The sequence below is a fragment of the Pseudophryne corroboree genome, chromosome 1 (assembly GCF_028390025.1).
Source record: "Pseudophryne corroboree isolate aPseCor3 chromosome 1, aPseCor3.hap2, whole genome shotgun sequence".
NCBI classification, from domain to species: domain Eukaryota; kingdom Metazoa; phylum Chordata; class Amphibia; order Anura; family Myobatrachidae; genus Pseudophryne; species Pseudophryne corroboree.
This window is the reverse complement of record NC_086444.1, coordinates 959,286,472-959,308,090: the sequence shown is the minus strand read 5'-3', so window position 1 is coordinate 959,308,090 and position 21,619 is coordinate 959,286,472. Positions and strand designations below refer to the sequence as shown.

Sequence of the window (21,619 nt, the reverse complement as noted above, 5' to 3'; positions counted from 1 at the left end):
TAGTGGGCTAATCATACTTGACATGGATAATTAACCAACTCTGGAAACCTAGAGAGAACTCTTCAAATACAGACCATAAGGCTGAATAGTTCTCCTGTATTGATGTGAATAAATTAGCTGTATTAGCAACATAAAGAGTGGGCCTAACTCTGGACCTCAAGACTGGACTTGCACTTTCACTGGACATACAGTATGGACTGGATGTGAACTCCATCTGCACCTGTCCTGACCTTGACTCTGCATTTACCCCTCAATTAAATCTGTAATCCCTTGACATTTCTAGCAGTTTGTAATGGATTACCTGCAGTTTAGTCTCAAATCCTTTGGAATTCACAGTTCCCTGATAAATTAACCAAACTTTTGGCAAGACTGTTAGCTTTCTGGAAAAGGCTAGCAGTCCTCTTTCTGTTATACATGTAGCTTTCCTTGTGAGACTTGCAGTTAAGTGATGAGAAAAATTTCTTATCTCTTACACAGTAGTATCTATGTGTAGTGGTTCCCCACTATGGGGGGTATTCAACTAGGGACATTTTTTCACCTATGTGAAAAAAACTGCACTTTTTGCTATTTTTTAGGGCAAATGGGGATTCGCCCAATTCAATAGCAGGGCTGTGTTTTCACCTAGGCAAAAAATTCATCAGGAGTGAAAAACATGTGAATTGGCGAATCCACACGTTTTTGCACCTGTGCTAGCAAAAACGCATGTAGTTTTTGCAGATTTGAAGGCTTTTTTTCGCCAATGTCTTTTCACGAAAAAAAGAAGTGAAAAGGCATTGTCGAAAATGCCTTAAAAACGGGCAAAAAATTACAATTGAATATGCAGGTGAGTGAATTCGATAGCTCTGAAATTGTCAAAGCTAATTGAATACCCCCAAATATCTCTCATTTAGATGCACAGTGCATGTAGTTGCTCTGCTCTCTGTCTTCCATCAGCTCCACTTCTTATGGCAACGGTTTCAACTCTAGCCTTGTCTACCTACTCTATGGCCACATTCAAGCTCTTCTCTGGTATAGAGCTCTCCATGGGGAGATGTATCAAACCTTAAAAAGAGATAAAGTGGATAAGTTGCCCATACCAATCAGCTTTTAGCTCTCATTTTACAGACTATGCAAGATACTTGATTTTTAAAAGCTGATTACTATGTTATCGATTACCATGGGTAACTTATCCAATTTGGGCCTGATTCATATTTGTATGCAAACCCAATGGTTCGTTCTGAGCATGTGCACAATGAGTATTGCAATGTCGCTCGCAGCCCTGTCAGCCACAGCATGATTGACATGTTGCGCCATTTAGGGCGGCATCCAGCACCGTCTTTCAAAAAGGGGGCATTCCATCCCTGTTTTGAAAGTGTGATGGATCCATAGTCTGCGTTGTCAGATGCAGACTTCCTGGAGTCTGGTGTACATATCATATGGCCAGCCTGAGTAAGCTTCCACCACTTCTGCACTCTGTGCTTAGCGGTTGTATGCTTGCATGAATAGAGGTCATGCATGTGAAGTTGGTTGGCACGGTACCAGTAAGTAACAATGCTACTTCAGTAGCATTGTTAGGGATCACAGGGACATATGTATCTACTGCCGCAACTCGCAGTGAGTTGGATACGTAATCACCTGGCCCCAATGATGAATAGGCTACCTTAATTTTACTATTTATTTTCATAAAATCTCAGTTGAGAGTTACTCTTATTATAATTTAAAAGGTGAAGAAAACAGTTGGTATTCTATAAATTGAAATGAGAACTGTTGCTGTTTAATAAAGTTTCTGATTTATACACAAATGTAATGGCAATCATAATTTGTATTAAAGAGGTCTCAGCTGATGTACAGCTGTAGCCACTACTATTGTACAATGGTGGTCATTCCGAGTTGATCGCTCGCTAGCAGTTTTTAGCAGCAGTGCAAACGCTATGCCGCCGCCCACTGGGAGTGTATTTTAGCTTAGCAGAAGTGCGACCGAAAGGATTGCAGAGCAGCGGCAATGTTTTTTTGTGCAGTTTTGGAGTAGCTCAATACCTACTCAGCGCTTGCAATGACTTCAGACTGCAGCTAGCGATCAACTCGGAATGACCACCCATGTCAGTTGGGCAAATTAGTGTTAAAAGGTATGTAATAGCTTGGCTTGCTTGCAGCTGTTCATTTTATGTGAGTACTGAACAAAACCTATAATACTGTACCTGCAAAATGTTATAGGTAAAACAAAAAAATCTGATCACTTACAAGTATGAATTTAATAAAACTTCTGTTAGTCCGGGATCTGATATTACTTTATAGACATAATTTATTGTTAGGCTTGTAAACCTCAAGAGCAGCCCTACATGCACACAGAACTTGGAGCAATTCTTCCTACATTTGAATCCATGCTACCTGCTCTTATTGTTATGCTTATTTGGAAACAACAAATGCGTCCGGACTACCTCAGTATAGACTCTTGACATACACTGTAGGTGTTATGACAATAACTGAAGGGAGATAAGACATACAGTATAGCACAACTGATTAAGGTCTTCATCTAGAGCAGTCAAGTTTCCCACAAGCTTTACCAGTATTCCTACTCAATATAGTAGAGCCTCATCACAACTTAGGTATTACTGTAGTTTGTAAATGCACAGGGCACATAAATAAGATCTTAAAATGTTATCTTATAAACAGATCCTGTAAAGGGAATGGCAGAGAGTATAATGAAAATACTTGAAGTTAGCATCACAATAAAAACAGGAACAGTGCGTGCCAAAGGTTCCTGGCAAAAATATAGGGGTGTGGCTTCATGGGGAAGGGGTATGGCCACAGAATAATTCACATTACACCGCACAGTAGTTTCTGTCAGTCACATTACACCATGCAGTAGAAACCCTTATACACATTATGCCATGTTAGAGCCCCTTACATGCATTGCACCACAGAAGAGCAGAGCCCCTTACACACATAAAAACAGGTAGAGCACCTTATACACATTTATACACATTGTGCAAGGTAGATTCCCTTTTATGCCCATTACGCCAGCTAGAGCCCCTTACACACATTACACCTGATGGTGCCCCTTCTAAACATTACGCCAGGATGAGAGCCCTCTTTATACACAGTTAGACAGATTTTGCCTCTTATACACATTATGCCAGGTAGAGCCCCTTACACTTTACGCCAGGTAAAGCCCCTTTTATACATGTTACGGCAGGTACAGCCTCTTATACACGTTACGCCAGGTAGAGACCCTTACCCACATTACAAGAGTTAAAGCCCACTTTATACACATTACACCAGGTAGAGCATCTTAAACACACTGCTCCAAGTAGAGCCTCTTAAACACACTGTGCCAGGTAGAGCCCCTATAAAGAGAGAGGGTGTGTGTGTGTGTGTGTGTGTGTGTGTGTGTGTGTGTGTTTGTGTGTGTATGTCATGCTTGTGTCACTCACTATTTGGCCACAGCAGTATGTTCTTCGGCTCTTCTGACCATCTTCTACCTCACTTCACTCTGGGCAAAAGTGAGTATCAGGAAGTAGCCAGCGGGGGGCGGGCAGTGGAAGGAGGCCAACACAGTGCAGGCAGCGGGTGGGTGCACACAATTCAGATGGCGCTGCGGGTGCAACCTCAGACCACAGAGCCCCATGGTGCCTGCCAAGCTATCCTGCACCTAATCATGCAAACTTACGTTTCCTGCAATCCCAAAACTTGCATCCAGATGTTTTTCCATTGAAAACATACAACTCGGACAATGCAACAACTCACACCTAAAACATTACCAAAATCTCTCCAATAAATAGACTAGCTTCTGGCTGGCGAGTTTGACGGAGGCATACACAGGTCGATGAGATGCAGGAATGGTTCTGTCTGTAAAGTGCTGATACAGTTAACAAAAAAAAAGATGTGCCAGTTCCCCCACCCCCAAAGCATAACCAGCTCCAGCCTATTTGAGCCGATCCTGTTTGCTAATATACAAACTCCCCTAGAGAACTCCGGCCAGGGCTGACCAGTTGGGGGGAGGGGGTGATGCTGCAGCAGAAAGGACCAATATAAACATGTCCTCTGGATGGTGGACCAAGAGGCTGATGTTGGTTGTTGAAATATGGAAGACCCCTAGTCAGATTTACCTTGTATTTTAGCAACCAGGATCAGCTCAAAGATCCCGGGGCTGGTTTTGCTTTGAGTGGGGGGTACCTGCACGTCTATTTTTTTCTTTTTTCTTTTTTAACTGTTTCAGAACTTAGTCATCCTACGGAAAAGGGGGCGGTGACTATCAGGAACCAATTAGCAAACACCAGGAAGCTTATAGGGCTCTATTAACACAGGTCATGTAATCCTTGACAAAGGCACTCCGGTGCAGAAACACATTGGGCTTCTGCCAATTCACCCAAAAAGATAGCACACACTGATCATGCTAGCAATCCCCCTCCCTGACCAGAGAGGGAGAAGCTACAGAGCTTTTACAACACGAGAGCCGGGTATCACGAGACACGGGGAACACTGAAGCAGTGAAACGGGACCCCGAGCCAGAGGAGACCAGCAGCCGCTGCACTCATGCTGGGACCCGAATAAGCCTGACACCTCAGGAGAACAGGGCACCACAGGAAACAGGGATGGAAGCTGAGCCGGCACAGGCACACGGATCGCACCCCGGCAGTAAGTATAAGATCAAGCCCGCATCATTTTTTATCAATATAGAAGGGACATACAGTAGGTTTAACACAAAACCTATGGTAAAGGTGCACCCTAAAGGAACACCTGACATTCACCCTCACAAGGGGACCTTCATTAACAGGTATACGATCAAGGAGAGTATACAGCAGAAGGGTATTCTGCATGACATACCTGATGATATAGCATCTCACAATTGCTACTACAGAGACAAACTTCATTTAATTGATTAATTTTTTACAATAAATACTCAGATTTTTTCATTACTCTTATCTCATGAAAATCACTTGAAACATAGACTAAACCAACATTTCTATTGTTTACATTAAAATCCTACACATTTTCTATCCTCATCTCAAACTCTCTACTCCCCTCCTTTCTTTTCCTAACTTATACCCATCCACCCTAATACACAGTATACACCCTTCCCTTATTGAGTGCGCTGACCATTATATATTCTCTATTGTAAAACAAGAGGCAGGTATAGCAGTACCACATTTCCCTTTCCTCTACTATATAAGCGCAGTCCTCCCTCCCTACACAAAACATAAGGCTGCAGCCTGCACAGTGACTGACTGGCCAGCATACTATAATGAGTCACTGAGACTCATTATTAGTACTGCTAGTGTAGCTGGCTGTGGGCCTTTATTTACTGTGGGCCCCAGTGCAAAGTATTGGTTGCACTGCTGGTAGTTCACCTCTGATCCCTGTATAAACATATCTTTTATCCCCTTGATATCATTTCAAGTATACACCAAAACTAAGTTGACTTAACTTTGTTAGAAAATCCTATAATCATATATTTTTAGGTTGGTTACTGTATAACGCCACTATGTCACGTTGTTTTACAGAAACCTAAACTGTACGACTACTGAAAAGGTCAACTGACAGATGTCTTAAACCAGTTATGCTATCTATTCTAGCACATTAATGGACACATTAACCAGCTTCTGCATGCACACAAGTAATTATATCCCTATAGAACCAACCAGCGTCTTTCTAAACATATTATTCCCCAAACTCTTTCCAATTTTCTCCAAACCACATTCTGGGCCTGATTCAGAGTTTCAGATGTTTTCACAGTTGAGCGATTATCGAGCAACTGTGCATTTGCACTACGCATGTGCCACAATGTTTTTGTGATGATGGTCGAGAGGATTTATCTGCAAAGTGATTGACAGTCAGTGACCAATGAGGGAGGAGGGAGAGTGGTGTCAAAAACACAGAATTGTCGCAACCAATTTTGAGGTGTGTCTCAGCTGCTCAAAATCTCAGAGGTTCGATAATTGACTGATCTGCGACCGATGCTGCATCTCTGTATGCAGCCACTGGGATTCACAGAGCCACCAATGAGCATCTCAATATAAACCCAGGCAGCTGCAGCATTTGCATGTTTTCACGCAGTATCTGAGTACACTTTTGCAGCTGCAGCGTTCTCAAGATACATCTCTGAATCAGTCCCTATGTCCCTAACTCCCCTCTGCTCTCCCACAGAATGCTAATATTGTGGTATCACTTTCATGAAATCATGTTTTTGAACTGTGTATATGACAAACTATGGAAATCCATCTATTAGTGAGCTAAATAGAAAACATAACATAATCTAGTGCTATGTACTGTATGTAAGATTAAGTGTCCTTTACTTTAAGAAATACACGAACAAATTGTACATATTAGGCATGATTCAGATGGGGTCGGAATGCCGACACGGCAGCGATCGTTTTCAGTAATGGAACCGCAAGATATTGCAAGTGTAGCAGCCACTCACAAGTGAACAGAGATGCCCAATGGAGACATCACAACACACTCAGCAACTGCGTACTCCTTTGCAATAGTTACGCAGATGCAAAGATCATCAACTCCCTGACTGCAGGAGCTACTACACTGACGCCATGTTTATTAGTGTATGAGATCGCAGACATGCCCCGAAAATGGTCACTGTGCGCTTGCATTTTTTCCGACACACCATGTTATGGCCTCTTCCTGTCAATCACTCTGTGAGTGATTCCTCACTGTGAGCGGCCTTACAAAGGTACCTTGGCACGTGCACACTGTGGCCGCAATATATGTGCAGTCTACTGATAATTGCTCAGTTGCTACACCAGTGAAGTTGCGACCACATCTGAATCAGGCCCATTATCCTCTTTGGGCCTAGAACATCAGTTACAGTATAATACAAATTGGGTTTATTTTCTGGGACACCCTTTGCTATGGTGAAAAGCATTAGTGTCCTATAAATGGCAGCATCAGTAGTTTTGTCTATGACAAGGTTATGATCTACATACAACAGGGTCAGTTCAGAAGTTACTGCTTCCAAAAATAAATTACTTGAAGATTTGTATCTCTTAGTAACTATCTGAGGATCCATATATAGGAGATTTGTAACACTTCTCACTCCAAACTTACATTGATATCTTCTAAATCCAAACTGTTCAGGATCACGTTGTTTCGTTTCCATATAATAGGAGGTCTCATATTTCCTTGTATTCCACAGATTAAAACAACACTTTGTCCAACTGTTACTGTTGTGAAACTTAATGCCTGATCTTCTGGAAGACTCAGCTGAACAATCCCTGCAATAAGACACGTTGGATTAAGAAGTGATTAACAAATTGTTAGCAAAGTGATAGCATTAATAAAAAATAAAAAAAGTTGAATGCTAAAATAAACTTCTTAAAACATGTAAAATAAAAGGTCAATCTGACATTTCTACTAAAGTGAATGACAACTATCACCTGGGAGGATTAGAAGTGCATCCCACTTGAGATAGTTCCAGAGACACAGATACTAAGCATGACAGATTTTACCTCCAGGTAGTTGCATTATTTAAAGGCCAAAGAATGCTTTCTGCATAATAACAAAGTGTTCAGGGATTCACCAATATGTTGTATATAAATATGCTTTTAAAATGACTTGCATGTTTAATGTATTGATCAAGCAAGAACGTACCAATATTTCATTGCATTTTTGTTGAAGATTATATTCTGTATTTGTAGACATACATTAAGACCTCCTTTAAAAGGACCACCTACACAACCTATCAACCTTTGCTTTTTTAACTTTCTATTAGATATGCAAGCAGTAGCCAGATTTAAGATTTGCCTATGATCAACATGATAAACATTGAAATGGTTTTAAGCTATGTAATAAAGAGGAATAATGTCATCTAAAACTAAAGATGTAGTCACGAGTGGAATCTGAAAAAAAAAAAAAATACCGCAATCCAAAAGTACACCTAATTAAGGTCTATTGTTTAAGGGGTCTGGTGAGTGAAGCAACATATACCACACTCTTAGCCTCTTCACACCTTAGCGGACAGCATGTACAGTAGCTGTGAACAATACCATGTCTGTCTGAAAGAGGACCAGCTTTTCGGGAGCAAGGAGACAGTAACAGACATTACAGAATTCTCTTTGCTCCTGTTGCCCAAATGTTTTTAAAGGTTTTTAGTGTCTTGTGCATCGATAATATGTTGCCCGCAGAAGCTTGCAAGAGCCAGGAGAGAGAAACCGAAGCTGTCAAAGTCAAACTAACCAAGCCAAATGGAGGTATATTTTTGGGATGGGATACAATTTGTACTAAACTATCTGCATCTGATGCATCTCTATCTGATCCACCTGCATCTGATCTTTTGGCAGAGTTTACTAGGCTGTCTGGTGCAGTGATGTCAGTGCACACACTTTGTGACTTAAACAGTAATGCAGGTTTATTTAATGAACACAGGTGACTCAGATGTAACACTGATAGCGGTAATCAGGAGCCCATATATCACACAAGGGAACAGCATTACGTAGCAGTACTTATTAGTAGATGTCTGTGATGGTGAAGCATGGAGCACTGCACAGCCGTGCAGTCTGACTCCCACTGTAGAGAAGATGATGCATGCACTGGAACACTGTGAGTCTCTGTAGCTGAGATCTGCTCCCAGTCTCAGCTCTGCACACTTGTACACCAGGACTCTGTCTCTCAGTCTCTGTGTGTGTCACACTCTCCTCACTCTCTCAGTGATGGAGGAACAGAAACTACATCATATGACTCCACCTCCCAGTGACTCCTCGCACTAGAGGTCTAACACTAGGGGATGCACCCATAGACTGGTACACGGAAAGAGACAGTTACAGAGCGCACCATATCCTAACATAATCCACCTCCATGTGGTCCACCTGCATCTGAATTTTAAGTTTTGTTTGAAATTATCTTTTTAATTAACTTGCATCTATTTGAAATACATTGTATGTTGTTCATCTTCATTTTTGATTGAAGAGATTTAAAGTATCCTTTTGGATAAACAAGATGTGTTTTAGAGGTCTAGGGAGTTTGATATTTCATATACAGTACTGTACCAGTCTGGTATCTTCCTCTATATTGTTTGCTTATTATATTTTTTTTCCCCTATTGTCTTTTATTTATCTAATGTATATTGTTTCTACTCTTGCACTTTTCTTAGGTTAAGTGTTGCATTTGGTATGTACCTTATTTTGTGTTAATGTTATCCATGAATGTCTATATCTTCTATTACACAAAAACGTAATTAACTGATGTGCAAAAATGCTGACACACAATTCCTACCGCTATACATACAGTAGGTTAAAATCCATAGATTGTTTAAATGTCTTCTGTACAGACTATGTTCTAGCAAACACAACATGCATTTGTTCCAGATTATGTAAATGTCCTTTAAGCAATATTTTTTAGGTTTTCAAATACACAATGTGGAAAAATACAGTATATCATTTTAAAATCCATCCCACTAACACTTAAGGATATTTACAGTGGCGTATCTATAATGGATACAGTATGCACAGTGCACACAACAATTTTTTTTTGTATGTTAATCACAATTACTTTTTTGTATAATTTAAAATAATAATCAGTGGGACTTTGTGGTTGTCAGAATGTACACACTTAGTTTTAGAGAAGTGCTACTAAAATAACAGAACAAGTTAATAGTCATTTGTAAATTTTGCTTTTGAAATTCAGAAAAGCATGCAATCTGCTAGATTAGACTAGAATGTTACAATTAGTACAATAGCAATCAAACACATAATAGAATAAATTGAACTCACTGCTGAATGTAACAAAGTGATTAAATATGTTTTAAGGATTTAGAATTAACTATTGTATGCAGAGCAAGCAGACAGTTTCTGCAGTCTCATAATCACTAATTCATCAATAAGGAGTATTTCTTTGTAATTGGTCTTGCTTTTTATTATTCTTATTCATATTTGCATAGTAAAACTATTTTACATTTTAAATTAAATTACATTTCTCTGCAAGAGAAAAAATGTACCTAGTATATTATCTGCAGATAAAATCATTTATAATGTTTTTGTAGGCATGTTGGAACAATAATAATAATAATGGGATTTAAACAGCATTTGTATAAGCAAGGGCCTGTCCTTAGTATAAACTGTTATAGACATAGGCGTGAACACAGGGGGTTCCTGGTGCGCACAGGCACCTCCTAATGTCCGGCATCCCCCACACGTCACGCCTGCAGCACAGTGATCACCGAGTGCCCCGGCTCATTCCTGTGACCTCCAGCTGCATATCAGTCCAATCAGGATGGACTGATATGCCTTATGCATAACTCCCAACTTTGAAGTAAGCTGACGTGGGACTCCTTTGCGCCACAAAGCCACGCCCACTCGAAAAGGCCTTGGTAAAAGGGGACATGGCTTTGCGGGAATGCTGTGACCACCTGCCACGTCCCTGTTTTCGGTCACTGAGCGGACATGGCCAGCGCTCTGTGAGCTGCTGGCATGCCCCTCTCCCTCTGTCTCTTGTGAATAGACGCTGTGCTCATTCACACAGCGTCTATTCTGCACTGCTCTGCTAAGCAGAGCAGTGACTACAGGAGCCTCCCAACTGCCCATCCACCGCGGGACACTGCAAACCACAGGTGGGACAGAGGGGCAGTCCCAAAAAAAGGGAAGGTCCTGCGAAAATCGGGACAGTTGGGAGGTATGCATAGGTGCAGAGCCGGATTAAGGTGGGGGTAGGGAATGGGCCTCCCTGCCAGAGCTACTCTGTCATAGCTCCAGCCTCCACCGCAGCAGTGAAGGCTGGAGATTGCAGATGCACCGGAACCCTCTCCCCATGCCACAGTCACCCAGCATAGGCTGCATAGCTTCCCTTACCCCGGGCTTCATCAGCAAGTGCCTCCAGCCACCCCAGTTGACCATCAACAGCAGGCAGCACTTCCCGCACGGCAGCCGGCAGAGTCTGTCCTGCACAGCCAGCTCACACCTCCAAGCCCCAGCTTTACGCAGGCTGTGTGTAAATACAAAGACCAAACCTCCCACCCACCATCCTCCTCCTCCTCCAGCATTCCCATACACACTGCAGGGAGCTGCTGCCACCACGATCCCACCTCCCTGTTGGTAACCCCCGCAGCTAGCCAGCCGCAGACAGCTCCCTGCTCTGACAGCAAGCCCGCATGTCACCATCTGGCTACCAGATCATTTCCTGGATAGCCCTGCCAGGCGGCCAACCTCTCTCGCGGAGCAAGTAAACAAGCAATTAGTAAAGGGTATCGGGCTCCATGAAGCAAGTCCCGGAACAGGTAATTAAGGGCGCTAGCTGTGCACCTCAGCGGCCGCCCCTAGCATCTCCATACACTGTGCAATATACTGTGGCCACCATTAGTCCCTCCTTTAGTTTTGCTGCTTGCAGTCAGCTTCAGGCAATTCCCCAGCACACCCCCCCCCAAATTTAACCAGTGCCTCTTATTGCACAGCAGGCACAGGCAGCCATGGGATAGTTGCTGATAAGAGGGGAAGGGCCACAATGTCTTAAGTGCCCTGATCCACCCCAAAGGCTTGATCTGGCCCTGCATATGTGTGAATGAATTATTTACTTTACTGGCCAGTGGCCGCACTGACGTTAGTACATCCACCCGGGTCTGCCTCAGGATGTGACATGATGGTGTCACACCACGCATCCACCCTCCTGGCCACCCATGTTCTCTCTTTCCCACCCGTGCTCTCTCTCTCCTTGTGTGCCACCACACCGCAGCATTACTCTTAGGAGAACTCGGACGATGAATTCAGCAGACAGTGACAGTTCAGCAGAGACTGAGACAGTAAGTAACCCACCACTCAGTCAGTGATTAAGTAAACTGCTGTGCTGCAGCTGAGGAGCCTGGCCTGCTCCTGCAGAGGAAAGAGAGTGGGTCAGCAATGGGGAATACACTGTCTACGTGTATACAGTATATACATGAAGTTACCAAAAAAATTCGGCTCATACTGTGTGGCGTAATGTGTATTTGGCAAATACTATGTGGCATAATGTGTATTTGGCTCATATTGTGAATTCTGGTTCATACCGTGTGGCATAATGTGAATTTTGGCTCATACTGTGTGGAGTATTGTGAATTTCTGCTCATACTGTGTGGGGTATTGTAAATTTTGGCTCATTTTGTGTGGCTTAATGTGAATTTCGGCTCATACCGTTTGGGGTAATGTGAATTTCGGCTCATACTGTGTGGTGTAATGTCGATTTTGGCTCATATCATGTGGCAATATGTGAATTTTGGATCATACCATGTGGCTTAATGTGAATTTCGGCTCATACCGTGTGGCGTAATGTGAATTTCGGCACATACTGTGTAGGGTAATGTGAATTTCGGTTCATACCGTGTGGTGTAATGTGAATTTCAGCTCACACCGTGTGGCGTAATGTGAATTTCGGCTCATACCGTGTGGCGTAATGTGAATTTCAGCTCATACCGTGTGGCATAATGTGAATTTCGGCTCATACCGTGTGGCGTAATGTGAATTTCGGCTCATACTGTGTGGAGTAATGTGCATTTTGGCTCATACTTAGTACCGACCAGTGGTCGCACCATTATGTCTCATTTTATTTCTCTGGGGTGTATTATATCTACTGTATTGTTAGGAACTAGTGAGAAATTAGATAAAGCCATGTGATTTTATCAAGAGAATGTAAACTAGTGCTAGACATGTCCCTTAGCGCTGATAGACACGCCTAAAAAGGTGGTGCTAGACATGCCCCTCTGGTAAGTGCACCCCTTAATAAAATGAGCTGCGCATGCCTATGGTTATAGAGTAACATAGGCTAACTACAATATACTGTATTGATAGTTATTTACTATCAATAAATATGAGGCATTGTTAAGATAAGGCTGTTACCTATCTGTAACACAGCCTTTTCCACATAATTGAAAGAAATTTCATGAAAGCCAGCCCATGTATTTTTCACTAAAAAAGTAGTCTACTGACCAAGCTGTATAAATCAAATAGTTAGATTTATTAAGCACTGTAGGTATTACACACACGTATGTGTTTTTGTCTCAGCCTCTCTTCATCTTTATATTTTATGAAAAAGTATGACAATATCCCAGCTCAGTTAAAATTGGAAGCCGATCTTGGGGCATGTGTTTAGAATAATCTTCAAGATGAAGTGTCTCAACCATGTCAATATGTTTTCAATCTGTGTCAATTTGTTAGCAAACCAAACAAGTTAGCAATTGGGCAAAACCATGTTACACTGCAGGTGTGGCAGATGTAACATGTGCAGAGAGATATAGATTTGGTGGGTTATATTGTTTCTGCGCAGGGTAACTACTGGCTGCTTAACTTGTACACTGCAATTTGGATTTTTGAGTTTGAACACAACCCACCCAAATCTAAATCTCTCTGCACATGTTACATCTGCCCCACATGCAGTGCAACATGATATTGGCCAATTGCTTACTTTTTTGGTTTGCTAACAAATCGAAATTATTTATTATTTATTTATTACCAGTTATTTATATAGCACACACATATTCCGCAGCGCTTTCCAGAGAATATTTGGCCATTCACATCAGTCCCTACCCCAGTGGAGCTTACAATCTATATTCCCTACCACATGTACACGCACACACATTCATGCTAGGGTTAATTTTGTTGGGATCCAATTAACCTACCAGTATATTTTGGGATTGTGGGAGGAAACCGGAGTACCCGGAGGAAACCCACGCAAGTACGGGGAGAATATACAAACTCCACAGTTGGGCCATGGTGGGAATTGAACCCATGACCTCAGTGCTGTGAGGCAGTAATGCTAACCATTACACCATCCGTACTGCCCATAAATAAGGCCCTATATCTAGTAAAAAATAACTTGACCTGTTTTTAAACCAAAAGTGTATTTGTTAATACTGTAATATTTACATTTTTTAAATTAATTTTAAATACTGTACTGTAATAAACAACGTGAATGCTACTTATTAGCAATATTTCATTCCAAACTTTTTGAATCCCATTTTATTTGTAATGATTGCTAGGCACAAATATTATTATAAAATAACATGTTGTAAAACAATTCTACAGAAACGAAGAATCTTTCTTCAAATGAAATGACTCAAATAAACCAGCTTCTTTGTATAAGAGAAATATTTAACTGATGGATATGCAAAAAAGGTCTGCTACAGTATAACCAATGTGCTCCGGGACAAGTTGCCTGAATCAAGTTTGGGATTAAGCTTTCTCTAATCTGTGAATGAGCAATTTGCCAGGCAACAACAATTTCAGCCCTGCAAAAAAGTACAGTACTCTGTGACTTTTTGAATTTGGAAAATGTAATAGAGCTAATATGTTTGTTGAGGCATGGAACACTGCCGTTTTTAATAATTTAGTCTGAGATCACAGTTGTTGGGATGAAACAAATTATTCTTACTAAAAATTAGAATATATGCCATGCATAGCCACAGTGATTGCTTTGCATCCTCGGTGCCAGTGAATAAACACTTTAATAATAATATAAACAATATTGTTATTAATCGGCAAATCAAGAGTTTACTAAAGCAGAAGAAAATAAAACAAACAAGTGTAATACAATCATAATTGAAACTTTAATCATTCTAACCATGTACAGCTTAGCATGACAGCCAGAAAACCCTGAAAACAGACAGTATTTATTAGCAAGCCAGCATAGAGTGAAAAGGAAAGACAGAGATAGATGACTCAGGTCTGAGGTCTGATTTTTTAAAATGGTTGCAGCCTTCTGAACAGAGCTGCAGGCAACATATCTCTGTACAGTTCATGGAAGTTGGACTTTTCAAACAATATATAAATTTAAACTTTTTAAGAAATTTTCTCTTTTTTAATACTTTTCATAATTATAAGTATTCACGAAAAAAGTCCAGATATGAAATTAAAGGACCATAAAAGCCTGCACCCATAATTATAATTACCCCTCCAGTGTCCCGGCCAGCAGCTGCCATTTTCTCTGTGATTTGCACTTGGACACCTGTGTATATGTGTATATATATATATATATATATATATGACAAGAATTACTCTCCCACTGCGCTATTTCAAATAAAACACTAAAATTAATTAATTATATGGCTGCCTGTATCCTCTAAGTTCCCTGTTCGGAGGAACTAAATGTGTGAAAATATGAAACGAAATAGAGGAGATGGCGCCAAGGGAGTTATATCAACGCCCTACCTAAAAACGGACCCTTACAGTACTCTCCGGATAAATTACGTCAGATAACAAATACTAACATAAAAATTTATTAAAACAACATATAAACCCGACACAAATGTTCATAAGTATACAGAGTTGATACATTTACATTTGTCGCACAATTTGAACAATCAGTTTGTAGTGATGAGGAAAAAGCGTAGATATATCACTACGATTTCCTCCTTCTCCTTATTGTAGATTCGGAGGTAACATCAGATAATAGATAGATAAATAACCCAACGCGTTTCATCTTGTTCCAAGACTTCATCAGGGGTAAAATCTCTTCATTTCAGAACATATTGTCAGCACATAAAAGGTCATTCAAAGATGTATGAACAACGTTTCAATATTTCAATGAGACTTGATTGATACAGCGAGGACCATACCTCATATATCATCAGCTTGAGTCTGACATTCAGATATTCGAATATGGGGAAGATTCATATGTGTATAGAATCTAACTGGTTCACAAGCATAAGGAACCTCATCGGTCAGCAGCTTGAACCTGAGTGAAGGCAATTCAAATGGGTATACTGTCTAACCAATTTAGAACACGTGGTAGACCCTCCAGTAGTGCAGTGCTGACAGAGACTTGGCTGTCAGCACTGCACTACTGGAGGGTCTACCACGTGTTCTAAATTGGTTAGACATTATACCCATTTGATATATGAGGTATGGTCCTCGCTGTATCAATCAAGTCCCATTGAAATATTGAAACGTTGTTCATACATCTTTGAATGACCTTTTATGTGCTGACAATATGTTCTGAAATGAAGAGATTTTACCCCTGATGAAGTCTTGGAACAAGACGAAATGCGTTGGGTTATTTATCTATTATCTGATGTTACCTCCGAATCTACAATAAGGAGAAGGAGGAAATCGTAGTGATATATCTACGCTTTTTCCTCATCACTACAAACTGATTGTTCAAATTGTGCGACAAATGTAAATGTATCAACTCTGTATACTTATGAACATTTGTGTCGGGTTTATATGTTGTTTTAATACATTTTTATGTTAGTATTTGTTATCTGACGTAATTTATCCGGAGAGTACTGTAAGGGTCCGTTTTTAGGTAGGGCGTTGATATAACTCCCTTGGCACCATCTCCTCTATTCGTTTCATATATATATATATATATATATATATATATATATTAGAGAGAGAGATAGCCTGGTGAAGTGCAGCAACTCGATGTGTCATTGATTCCACAAGTGAATGGAAGACTTCTGGAGAGATGTTGACCCATGCCATCTGGATAGCTTCCCACAGCTCTCTTATATTTGTAAGTGCAGGATCTTGGGTGCAAATGGACCTCTCCACCATTTTCCATAAATGCTCATTTGGGTTCATGTTGGGTGAACATAGTAGCCACACCATTCGTCTGAACTTTCCAGAATGCATCTTGAAACAAGTTGCAGCCCCCATGAAGGGCTGTAAATGGTCACCAAGCAATGCAACATAGTGGATACCAGTCAATGATGTGTTCAGATGGACCAGCGGACCCAATTCATGTCACATGAACACACCCAACAACATAATTGAACCAGCACCAGCATGCATGGTGCCTTGTTGCCATAATCATACACTACCATCAGTCCAAAACAACTAAAACCATCCCTAATTGGAGAAAACTACATGTTGCCAGTCCTCCAGGGTCAATTTGTCAATGTCACTAGCCCAGGTGAGATGCTGTATACGGTGTCATAGTGTTATCAGGGGCACTCTTGTGGGTCTTCTGCTCCCATATACCATGAAAGCTGAAGAACGCTGCCATGACCTGCTGGTTGTGTCTGATACTTCCTGCACTGAATGTGGATGTAATTAGAGCCAGTGTCGCTTATATTTTACCACGGTCAATTCTGTCCAGAAGACACTGGTCATGATCATTAAGCACCCATGGTTGGCAACTGTGCTATCTACAGTGGATGGTAATACCCTTCATGAGGTATATATGTGACACTGTAGATTTAGGAATGTTGAATGTCCACACAACTTTGAAAATGGAATGTCCCATCCATCGGGCACCCACTATCATGCCCCATTTGAACTCTGATAATTCACATTGCCTTGTTATGAGTAGCCTAGCTGGTGTTCAAACTGATTCACAAGATGTCAGATTACAACTGATGCTGGTCTCGCTTTTTCAAGAGGATTCCATTTGGCCTGTCCGGCATCCCCTCATTGGCTGGCTGTCACCCCCTATGCAGGCCGCCGCTGCAGGCTGCAGCCGCGATCACGGCAGCCGCACAGTGTAAATTGAAGCTTCTGTGCATGCGCAGAAGCCCAGTGAAGCATTTAAAAATGGCCACCATCGCAAGCTTCACTTAACACTGCTATAATCGCGGCTGCGGCTGATGGCCTGCGGCGGCCTGCTATGGGGGTAATGAGAGCGGCTGCAGCTGGTGGTTGGTGGCGGTCTGCATAGGGAGTGACGGCCAGCCAATGAGGGCTGTGTTTTATATATGATTTAGGATTAACTATAAAGGTATGTTTGAAGCAGAGTGACGGCCAGCTAATGAGGGGCAACATTACTGACGGCTCCACCTCCCACCAGCAGCATCACGTGCTCCGCCTCTCCTTCAGCTCTTCCATCACACTGTACAAAGGAGCGGCTGCTGATAACACTTGGACACGGCAACCAGGCAATTCTGACTGGGCCACACACCAGTTGTGTGACAGTCAGTAAGTACTGTCTACTCTGCTCTACTACATTTAATAATTATATAGTGTGCCTGCCTGCTCCATCATATATATTTTATATATAAGTATAACGTGCTCTACCTGGTGTATAATGTGCTCTGCCTGGTGCAATGTGTATAACGTGCTCTGCCTGGTGCCATGTGTATAACATGCTCTGCCTGGTGCAATGTGTGTAAAGTTCTCTGCCTGGTGCAATATGTATAATGTGCTTTACCTGGTGCAATGTGAATAATGTGCTCTACCTGGTGCAATGGGTATAACGTACTCTACCTGGTGCAATGGGTATAATGTGCTCTACTTGGTGCAATGTGTGTAACGTGCTCTGCCTGGTGCAATATGTATAATGTGCTTTACCTTGTGCAATGTGTATAATGTGCTTTACCTGGTGCAATGTGTATAATGTGCTCTGCCTGGCGCAAAGTGTATAATGTGCTCTGCCTGGCGCAAAGTGTATACTGTGCTCTACCTGGTGCAAAGTGTAGAACGTGCTCTATCTGGCACAATATGTATAACATGCTCTACCTGGCGCAGTGTGTATAGGAGGTTCTACCTGGTGCAATATGTATAAGCGGCACAACTGTGTGGTGTAATGTGAAATGGCACTATTATGTGGCCACGCCCCTTCCCCATGAAGCAATGCCCCTAAAATGGCTTTAAACTTCCAATGCCTGCATATAGTCAGGCCTTCTGAGCAGTAATCTTACCCACTTGGCAGACTCCACCCCCTCAACAGACCCCACCCCTATTAGGGCTGCTTCCATAAAATTCCAGGGATGGTTTTTGAACCCAATCCGCCCCTGGCCCACTCCCAGGTCTCTGCTATACCCCTGTTCTCCTCTTGCCATTTTCACACTAGGAGACATTCCTTTATATAATCCACAATACACACATATATATATATATATATATATATATATATATTTATTTATTTATTTTTAATTATGTCTTTATGATTGTTTATAGTACCTGTTTATTATTTTATTATTATTTTTTTGTAGGTTTGGCGCCTATACCATGTCCATAACTTTTTTATATTCACAAGACTACTACTAGATAAAGCGGTTCTCCCCTGGCCATTTCCGGAAGTGGTTCTGGAGCGCAGACACACTTCCAGGTCGCTACAGCCATACGCCGTTTTGTCCTCCTCACTATTCACTAGTACAATCCACCATTGTCTGCCCACTACTAGTGTCCACATACTAATAAGGTATAACAAGTTGTATTATTTTTATGTTGTGTTACCAACGCTGACACACTTCCGGGTTCGCCGAAAGTGATGCGTGCATTCCAGGATGTGGAAAGCATCAGATGTTCTGGCTGGGCGGGATTGGCGCTGTTTTTACCGTTTCCTATGGGTATTTAGCAGGGCCCTGGGAGGCACAGTCCTCAGTTTCAGTTCCCTACCGTAGACTGCTGTTACCATGTGTACCTGTGACTCTGTTGCTGCACCTTGAGAAAGATCCTTATTTGGACCAAAACGTCGGTGAACCCTGTAACCTCTTGGAACTGTGAGGGTTTTTTTTTATTTTTTCTAATTTTTCTAAAAAAATTGATTTGTTGTTTATATCAATTTACAAGTCTGGAGAGTGCTATCATTTCCACAGTTGTGGAAAATACTGCACTGTACTATTGGACTCTGATTTGGCACCCAAGTGGCTGTTAAGGTTGGGTGAGAGTGCAGGATTTCCTGTATATATATATATATATATATATATATATATATATATATTGTGACAAGAACACTGGGATAGTGTTTGAGGGCAGGTATATTTGTCCCAGGTTCTTGTCTTACATGTTTTAGAAAATGTTAACTTCTAGAAAAATGCTTTTTGTTTTGTCTGAACCTTTTCAGTTTGCTGTAAAAGCTGGGTAAAGGCTCTGAGAGAGAGATAAGGCGAGTTCTAGACATTGGGCCCAGTTCGGGTCTTTGGCCTCACAGAGGGCTAATCAGGGTTTCAGCTGTGTAAGAGTGTTATAGTGCTTCTAACCTGATTAGTATGGGCAGACTGCCTGGGAACGCTGCAGGATCTGTGTGTGAGAGACACGCTTTCTGATGCAAGTAAGCTATACAGTATGTACTGAAGAACTCTGTGTTTTGTTTAGTGACAGTTAGGAATATCTTATGTTTAGTTAGTGCCGGACAGGCAAGGTATTTTTATTTTGGGGTTTGTTTTATTTTCTGTTTCAATAAAACTGGCCGGGGTCAGTTGTACCAGAAACTGGACTTGTGTTGTTCCTCAGCTGCTGCGTGCGGCCATATTCCCCAGGAAAAGGCGCCTTGCACCCCTACAGTGTTACAACTTGGTGGAGAATGCGAGCAACCCCGTTCTGCGCATAAGTGAAAGCAGCAGCTTTGTGAGGCCTGCAGAAAACGGTGGTTTATGCAGATACAGCCCAGTGTGAAGTTACTGAGACTCACCCCTGAGGGTTTGATATATGTCCTGGGTGAAAGCAGCTACAAAGCCGCCTGAAAAATCTGTCGACATGGAGGATCTGCTTAAAGCCTTGCTGCAAGCTACAGCGGCTCAGCAGGAGGCCAACCGACAGCAGCAGGTGGCAATGGAAGAAAATAGGAGACAACAGCAGGTGGCAATGGAGGAAAATTGGAGACTACAGCAGGAGGCCAACAGACAGCAGCAGGTGGCAATGGAGGAAAATAAGAGACAACAGCAGGCAGTTGTTGATGAACTTTACAGGCAACAGCGTCAGGATAGAGAGGCCTTAGCAGAAGTGGTGCAGAGACTTGCAGCTCGGGTTGGAGATGTGGCCGTCAGTGCTCCAACCAGCTCTAGTTCTATACGGGCCAGTCACTTCCTGCAGAAAATGACAGAGGCTGATGATGTGGAGGCCTATCTGACCACGTTTGAAAGGACTGCCGAGCGTGAGAACTGGCCGAAAGCACAGTGGGCCAGTCTGCTGGCACCTTTCCTGTCAGGTGAGCCCCAAAAAGCTTACTTTGATTTAAGCCCTGCTGAGGCTCGGGACTATGATAAACTAAAGACTGAGATCCTGACCCGCCTGGGAGTCACGCTGTCAGTACGAGCACAACGGGTGCACCGTTGGCTGTACGCCATGGAGAAGCCTCCGCGCTCCCAGATGCACGACCTTATTCAGCTAACAAAAAAATGGCTACAGCCAGAGACATTAACTGGTCCCCAGATGGTGGAAAGAGTCGTCATGGACCGCTACTTGAGATCTTTGCCCATGGTCCTGCGCAAGTGGGTGAGCCATGGAAACCCGGGTACTGCTGACCAATTAGTGGACATGGTAGAGAGGTATTTGGCAGCAGAGGAACTACTGATGACCACCCAGCAACCCATAGATCCTCGACAGCGCCCTTCAGTAAAGACTGGTAAGACTGTTCCGTGGGAAAACGTTGCTGGGCGGTTAAGAGAACGCAAGGCTGGAGAGACTGTAAACACTGGCCCTGGAGACAGGCCAATGGGGCTAGAACGGTCGATGCTGCCCAAACGGGTTGATAATCGTGTGGTTAAATGTTTTAGGTGTGGTATGCCAGGTCATGTTATTGCCAATTGCCCAGTCACGCAAGAACCCATGCATTGTGATGCTGCCTTTGAATGTCGCAGAATGTCTTTCTTTGCTAGGTTAGCCTGTACTGTGGTACCTTCACCTGAGCTGGAAAAACAAATGTGTGATGTGTTCTTAGAGGGTAACCGGGTAGAGGCCTTGCTAGATTCAGGAAGTTTAGTTACCCTCGTGAAAGCTGGGTTAGTGAACCCCTTAAAGGTCCAGCAAATACCTATTGGGGTAACTTGCATACATGGGGATACCCAACATTATGC

The 21,619-nt window shown here is 42.3% G+C and overlaps 1 protein-coding gene across 2 annotated transcripts in view; it reads right to left on the bottom strand.

Moving 5' to 3' along the window:
- The window catches only part of FSTL5 (follistatin like 5), a 1,009,581-nt gene that overhangs the window by 303,360 nt on the left and 684,602 nt on the right, over positions 1-21,619 (bottom strand). For both annotated transcript variants that reach the window (XM_063920448.1, XM_063920449.1), the window contains exon 7: positions 7,039-7,205. In XM_063920448.1, coding sequence (XP_063776518.1) covers positions 7,039-7,205 — 167 coding nt within the window. The remainder of the gene's footprint in view (positions 1-7,038; positions 7,206-21,619) is intronic.